The sequence below is a fragment of the Cajanus cajan genome, chromosome 4 (assembly GCF_000230855.2).
Source record: "Cajanus cajan strain Asha chromosome 4, NIPB_CcT2T_4, whole genome shotgun sequence".
Taxonomy (NCBI): domain Eukaryota; kingdom Viridiplantae; phylum Streptophyta; class Magnoliopsida; order Fabales; family Fabaceae; genus Cajanus; species Cajanus cajan.
The window spans coordinates 78875234-78882492 of record NC_138520.1 but is presented as its reverse complement, the minus strand read 5'-3'; the positions used below and the strand labels follow the sequence as shown (position 1 = coordinate 78882492).

Genomic DNA, 7259 nt, shown 5'->3' with positions numbered 1-7259 from the left:
AGATACTCGTTCTAAATTTTCTGTTAATTTTCTAAATTATGTTTTGAATCTAAAACGTAGAGCATTGCTCATCTGATTCCTTTGCGAAGCGCGTTTGTTCTAACAATTTGAGGTGTCGTGTGGTGGTTTATTAAAACTCCAATCCGTTCTGCTTAGTGTATGTTTTGGATTCGATGTTTCAATTTGATTAGATCTGCAGTCATTTCCGATTTTTTTCCCCCGACGGTTTCTCCCTGTTTTCGGTTCGTCTTTTGTCGGTTGAAACGTAAAACGTGTCCTGGATTGATTAAAAAAAAAATAGAGTGCGTGATTCATCTATATATTTTATATGAATAAGAAGTGTGGTTGATGCTCTTTGAATAGCAGGTTTATTTTATTTACTGTTTCAGAAGGGCCACTTGTCATGGTTGAGATCGAGATGGATACCGAAACTGTAATTACTGCAAACAATATCACATTTGTGACTTTGCTTTGTTTATTAAATTAGATTGGAAAAAGAAACTCGGGGCATCCATATCTATATAATATTATTAAGATTTTAGTTTTGTCATTTGTGGCTTGTTCGCACGTCAAGTGGGTGATATCATTATAATATTAGTTTTTAGATAAGGTGTTTTTGATTATCCCAGAAAGGTTAAATTGGAAAATTATTTTTTATCTTTAGGTGTATATAATATATATATATAGTTGAGATTAAGAAATTGTGTTAAGCCATTCTATTATTGATGACTATTTCAGGCTGCAAATGCAAATGCGGCTCCAACCAATGAGACTCCAAAAAATGTTCCCATCTCTCATCATTCCTCACATCCTCCTCTTAATGAGAGGATTATTTCATCCATGACCCGGAGATCTGTTGCTGCACACCTGTGGCATGACCTTGAGATAGGTGAGAGCCAAGAAATTGGCGGAAAAGGGTGACGTGTTTCAATTATGATGAGTTGTGCTTCTTCGTTTCTTTTTCTTAATTGGATTGCCATGGTAACTCTGTTTTCTTTCACAATGCAGGGCCTGGTGCTCCAACCATCTTCAATTGTGTAAGCATCCCTCAGTAGTAAAGTACACATTATAATGTAAGACACTTGTAGGGTTATAATGGTTAGAACCAAGGAAAATATTGGAGAACCTAGATTTTCTGAGGGTTTTAATATGGTCAAGTAACAACAACAAAAAATGCCCTTTGCTCTGTTTTTCCCCCTTGCATGCTACCGAAGTAATAGTTACAGATTTTGTTGTCAAATTCATAGCTAATGAAACAATTTTTCATTTCTTGTTTTTTTTTTCCTGGTTGCATTTTCTGATTCAAAAGTTTTACAGCTATTTGATGGACACAATGGATCTGCTGCTGCTATTTATGCCAAGGAGAATCTTCTAAATAATGTATTTGTTGGCAATCTAAAACCACCAGAAAATGTAAACGTAAAAATAATAATTTTGAGGAGGTTTTAAAATCGTCAGAAATTTCGCATTGGGTGGAATTACAATGAATTTTGTGGCGGTTTAAAACCGCCAGAAAATGATGAACAAGTCAAACAGAAATGCAGTTTTGTGGCGGTTTTAGACCGCTAGAAAATGTCAAAAAGTCAAACCAAAACGTATTTTTTGGCGGTTTCAGACCGCCAGAAAGAGATTGAATTTTCTGGCGCTCAAAACCAGCGTTTACAAAATATCCGCCACAAACGATTTTTGGCGACCGTAGATCCGGCGGTTATTAACGACACCGGTAATGCAATTTGTGGCGGTTTTTAACAGCCAGAAACTGCCAAAATAGCCGCTACAAATCACACATTTTTTTTGTAGTGATATATATATATATATTAATATTAATATCTATGGATATTTATAAATATTTGATGAAATGTATAATTTTAAATAAAAAATAAGAAATAAAATAAAATAAAAAATAACTAATTTAAAAAAATATATTATATTAAAAACTAATTTTGTAACATATTTATAAAAAAATATGATACATATATTTAGCTTAAAAATAAATCAAAACTAAATTATTTTATATATAATGATGAATACTTTTAATATTTTTTAAAGTGCAAGCAGTTGTGAATAACTTATTGTGGATTCTTATTCCATTATTATGGAAGTACTCGTTATCCATTTAAAATTAATAAAAAAAATTATTCGCAAGTATTCTTAAACAGAGGTTCATTTGTTCATTACTAGTGGAAAAAATATTTTTAAAATTGGTCATTTTTTATTTTTAAAATTGGTTCTTTGACCAATTTTAAAAGAGACGATTTTAAAAAGTGAGACTTTTAACATCGATCGCTGACCGATGTTAAAAGTGAGACTTTTAAAATCAGTCAACATTGACCGATGTTAAAAGTAAGACTTTTAATATCGGTCATGCCATGATCGATGTTAAAAGTGGTTAATTTTTTTAAAATATTTGACTAATTTTAGGAGGATCCCTGAACAAAACCTGCAAATTAATAAAATACCAGACAATTCATATGTTTTTAATAGACCAATTTACATACAAATCACAATAGTTGGTAAATGTCAACCATATATGTAATCAAAGTAACTTACAAATTCATCAATTTTGACACCACTATTACTATCAACCCATTTGCATTTAAATACAGGTACTCGGAATGGACCGTAATCGACCTCCCATATGTCTTCAATAACTCCAAAATAGCACATGGACGCTTTGATAGGGTTCTTATCATTTTTGGTTGAGAAATGTATAGATTGAGCAACTATCATAATCCCACTATTTTGCATGATACTTTTGTCATGCCTTTGTATAAAATGAGTAATTGTTAATGTCATATCCACAAAAAGTAAACACATCAAAGTTAGGTCCTTGAGCTAGGCGTTGTAAAGTTTCAAAAACATTTAAATCTGTCCCAACATTCTTTTTGAACCACTCGGTGAAAGTCTTGTTATGCTCATTCAACACCCATTTTTCAGGCATTCGAGGGTTGTTTGTCTTCACTAAGTCTTTATGGGCATTTAAATAAGGAAGAACCTCATTGGTGTTGTTCAATATATACAAATGTGCTTGAAGCACTTCTTCTCGTGGCATGCTCTTCAATTTTTGTGCCTATCGTACCCTTCCCAGCAATTCATTCCTCATGACGAGTCTTAGGAATGCCTATTGATTCAACTTGGGACATGTATTCAGAACAAAACTTAATTGCTTCCTCTGCAATATACCTTTCTATAATGGATGCTTCTGGACGATGTTGGTTCTTCACATACCCTTTTAATATCTTCATGTATCGCTTAATTAGGTACATCCATCTCAAAAAGACAGGACCACACAACCTAACCTCTCTGACCAATTGGATGATTAAGTGAACCATAATGTCAAAAAAAGAAGGAGGAAAATACATCACCAATTGACACAATATTAGAACAACTTCATTTTCCAACTCATCTAACTTATGTGGATCAATTACTTTGCTGCATATGCCATTGAAAAACAAGCAAAGCCTAGTTATGACTTGTCTCACATTTTTAGGTAAAACGTCACATATCGTGACAGGAAGAAGTTGTTGCATTAGTACATGACAATCATGAGACTTCAAGCCAACTAATTTCAAATCTTTCATTGATACTAGACTTTTTACATTAGAAGAGTAACCATGCGGCACTTTGACACCATGTAAGCACTCACAAAAACTTGTTTTCTCCTTTTTTGACAATGTGTGACATGCTGGGGGCAAATATGTTCGCTTACCCTTAGGTTGTGGATACAATTGTTGTTGTATTCCCATGAGTTGCAAATCTAGACGAGAGTTGAGTCCATCTTTTGTCTTGCCTTGAATATTGAGAAGTGTGCCAATTACACTATCACATACATTTTTCTCAACATGCATGACATCAATGCAATATCTAACATCAAGAACTTTCCAGTATGGAAGATTAAATAATATCGACCTCTTCTTCCATATGCTTCTTTCTTTGGGTTGTTTTCCCTTATTTCCAAGTGTCATATTTAAATTCTTCACCCGTTCATAAACTTGCTCACCAGTTAATGCAGTAGGAGCACTGTCATATCCTTGAAATCCATTAAAAGCTTTTTTTAACCTTCGATATGGATGATTAGGTTTAAGAAATCTTCGATGGCCAAGGTAAACTGTCTTCTTCCAATTAAGTAGTTGATGGTAACAAGTGTCCTCTTCACATATAGGGCAAGCTTTATGCCCCTTAACACTATAGCCGCAAAAGTTTCCATATGCTGGAAAGTCATTGATTGTGCAGAACAACATGACACGCAACCTGAACAATATTCATCTGAATACCCGTCAAACATATCAATTTCCTCTTCCCACAACATCTTTAAGTCTTCCACCAATGGACTTAAATAAACATCAATGTCGTTTCCTGGTTGCCTTGGACCAGAAATCATCATAGTTAGCATTAAATATTTGCGTTTCATGCACAACCACGGAGGTAAATTGTAAATTGTCAACAAAATAGGCCATGAACTATGATTAGTACTTAAGTTACCAAACGGATTCATTCCATCCGTAGCTAGTCCAAGCCTCACATTTCTTGGCTCCTTGCCAAAATTTGGAAACATAGAATCAATTTTTTTCCATTGCAAACAATCTGTTGGATGCCTAAGACTTCCATCACACTTCCTTTCATCTTCATGCCATCTCATTAGCTTTGCGTCATCTGCATTAGCAAACAAATGTTTTAATCTCGAAACAATTGGAAAATACCATAAAATCTTCACTGGAGGACCCTTAGTGCTCACATCATAATCAGAATCATCTTGTTTCTTTTTATATCGTGACAACCCACATCTTGGACATTGATGCAACCCTTCAAACTCACCATGATATAACATACAGTCATTTGGGCACGCATGTATCTTCTTATACTCCAAACCCATAGGACACAACACCTTTTTTGCCTCGTAGTTACGATTAGGCAATGTGTTACCCTCTGGAAGCATTTCTTTCAGTAGCTCTAACAATTCTGTGAAGCTTTATCACCCCATCCATTTCTTGCCTTCAAATTGAACAATCTTAATATCGTTGAAAGTCTTGTGAATTTTGTACAGTTTGGATACAACGGCTTCTCCAAATCGTTGCACATAGTTTCATACATATGTGCACGCTTGAATGATTCTGGACCCACATCACGAAGCATCTCCTCTAACCGATCATCCATATCTATCTCGTGTGTAAATGTTTGAGTTTGAGTTTCGACTGATACACTTTGAATGTCAACATTTTCACCATGTCATATCCAACGTGTATAATTCTTAAGAAATCCATCACACAAAAGATGTTCTCTTATAACATCAAGTTCTAGGCGAGTCGCATTACAACAATTAACACAAGGACAAAAAACCTTCCATTCATATCATCATTAACATTTCGTATTACATTCAATAAAATATTCTACTCCAGTCTCATACTCATCACTTATACATGATGCATGTATCCAACTTCGATTCAATAACCAACTTTTATCCATAACTTTTGTTCTTCATTAAAAAAAACATAGACCATGAATGTTATGTTGGGATAAATTTCTTAAGCCAAATAGAAAATTTCCATTAATCAATATTAAGAACCGTTGTCTCAGATTACAGAGTTAATGATAATAATACGTACCTGTATCCATTGACGTTGATCAGAAGGTTGCAGCGGAATAGTCTTTTGGTGCAATGATCTTCCTCAGCCAAATCACTGGATTCCTTGATGGGACTTGATGTTACTCTTCTGATGGGGAGACAAATAGACGTGTGTTTCTAATTTGACATATTGGGGACCATGACCATCTTTATGATTTTAAACCTATTAGGGTTCCCATTAACCCCTAACGGGCCAAATCTGATTTCCACTTATTTGGGCCCATATCAGTTTTTCCTGTTGGCAGTCTAAAGGCTCACTAAAATTAGATCACTTTTATTGAGCCCAACCAAATGTAAATAACTAATATAAATACTACAAATAATATATATAGCCCACAATAATTATTAGAAATAAAATTTCTAACAATCTCCCACTTGGGCTTCATATTCATTTAAATATTTATATCACAAAATTCTTTAGGCGCGCAACCTATGCTATTTACTTTTAGACTCCCCTTAAACAATCTGGTCCATCTCATACAATAACAAGGAACCACTGCAGCTTTCATCATTATCTAATGTGACTAAACCACAATGATCACCACAATTGTATGCACTCAATGACATAGATCAAATATAGATAAGTGGCATGGAAATTACATGCAACGTGATCTTAATCATGTCTATTTCCAACTGGTCCAAACTTTATTCTTTATAGAGATCCATTCAAAACGCAATATATATATATTGCACAAAAACAAGCTCAGAATAAAATTATGAACATCAACTTTATTTCTGTAGAAAATCCAAATAACACAAATATCTGGAAAAATAAAAAAAAATAAAGAAGACACAAAACATAAATGAGACTCCCACTAAACTAAGGTACTATAAGGAATTACACCCATATGAGCAGTGTGCTCATGAAAGACTTTAGGCACCAAACCCTTAGTAAGTGGATCAGCTAGCATAAAATTAGTCCCTATATGTTCTATAAAAATTTGCTTATTCTAAACTCATTCCTTAACAACCAGAAACTTTATATCAATGAATTTTGACTTGGTTGTACTCCTATTGTTATTGGAATAAAGAACTGCAAAGTTATTATCACAATAGATTTTTAATGGCCTTTCAATGCCATTAACCACACGTAAATTAGTGATAAAATTTCGCAGCCATATCCCATGATTGGATGCCTCAAAACAAGCAATGAACTCCACAGTCATGGTTGATGAAGCTATACTAGTCTGTTTAACAGACTTCCAAGAGATAGCTCCTCCAGCCAACATAAAGATGTATCTAGATGTGGAGCGTTTACTGTCTTGACATCCGGCAGAATCAGAGTCTGAGTATCCAATGATCTCTAAACTGTCAGACTTCTGATAAGTGAGCATATATCCTTTTGTTCTCTTCAAATAGCGCATTACACGCTTTACTGCTTTCCAATGTTGCATCCCAGGATTACTTAAGTATCTGCCCAAAACTCCCACTAAACTTATGATAAACACAACCATCAACTATATTTGCCTCAAAACCATATGAGGTAATAACTTGATGGAACATGTGATACCATTGACGGGAAGCTTGTTTGAGACCATAGATGGATTTCTTTAGTTTGCATACCATGGACTTTGAGTCACCAGACACAAAATTTTCTGGTTGCATCATATAAATCGTTTCTTCAATGTCACCATTT

The 7259-nt window shown here is 34.3% G+C and overlaps 2 protein-coding genes and 1 pseudogene across 3 annotated transcripts; 1 reads left to right on the top strand and 2 right to left on the bottom strand.

The window, feature by feature from the left end:
- The first annotated feature begins 325 nt into the window (after nucleotides 1–325).
- On the top strand, nucleotides 326–1464 carry LOC145956986 (putative protein phosphatase 2C 15). Of its 2 annotated transcripts, none has more exons than XR_014433442.1 (4): nucleotides 326–433; nucleotides 739–889; nucleotides 1009–1073; nucleotides 1318–1332. XR_014433442.1 is itself a non-coding variant. In XM_083073211.1 (4 exons), exons 1-4 carry the CDS (start codon nucleotides 404–406, stop codon nucleotides 1447–1449), a joined length of 342 nt encoding a protein of 113 aa, XP_082929337.1. In that variant the 5' UTR covers nucleotides 326–403; the 3' UTR covers nucleotides 1450–1464. The 2 variants fall into 2 exon arrangements, 1 of the variants encoding a protein (XP_082929337.1); XM_083073211.1 differs by having other exon boundaries at nucleotides 1009–1037; nucleotides 1318–1464.
- Nucleotides 1465–3092: 1628 nt separating this feature from the next.
- LOC109806244 (uncharacterized) lies at nucleotides 3093–5154 on the bottom strand. The gene is made up of 3 exons (XM_083073823.1): nucleotides 5054–5154; nucleotides 4252–4967; nucleotides 3093–4210 (listed from the first exon to the last, which is right to left on the bottom strand). Exons 1-3 carry the CDS (start codon nucleotides 5152–5154, stop codon nucleotides 3093–3095), a joined length of 1935 nt encoding a protein of 644 aa, XP_082929949.1.
- Nucleotides 5155–6579: 1425 nt separating this feature from the next.
- LOC145957545 (secreted RxLR effector protein 161 pseudogene) lies at nucleotides 6580–7017 on the bottom strand (annotated as a pseudogene).
- Nucleotides 7018–7259: the final 242 nt, after the last annotated feature.

Coding starts and splice junctions, on each gene's coding strand:
- LOC109806244 (XM_083073823.1), bottom strand. CDS start 5,154: ATGGATGATCGGTTAGAGGAGATGCTTCGTGATGTGGGTCCAGAATCA. Junction 4,968..5,053: donor AACGATTTGGAGAAGCCGTT/GTATCCAAACTG, acceptor GGGGTGATAAAG/CTTCACAGAATTGTTAGAGC. Junction 4,211..4,251: donor TTCAGATGAATATTGTTCAG/GTTGCGTGTCAT, acceptor ATGACTTTCCAG/CATATGGAAACTTTTGCGGC.
- LOC145956986 (XM_083073211.1), top strand. CDS start 404: ATGGTTGAGATCGAGATGGATACCGAAACT. Junction 890..1,008: donor GTGGCATGACCTTGAGATAG/GTGAGAGCCAAG, acceptor TTCACAATGCAG/GGCCTGGTGCTCCAACCATC. Junction 1,038..1,317: donor CTCCAACCATCTTCAATTGT/GTAAGCATCCCT, acceptor AAAGTTTTACAG/CTATTTGATGGACACAATGG.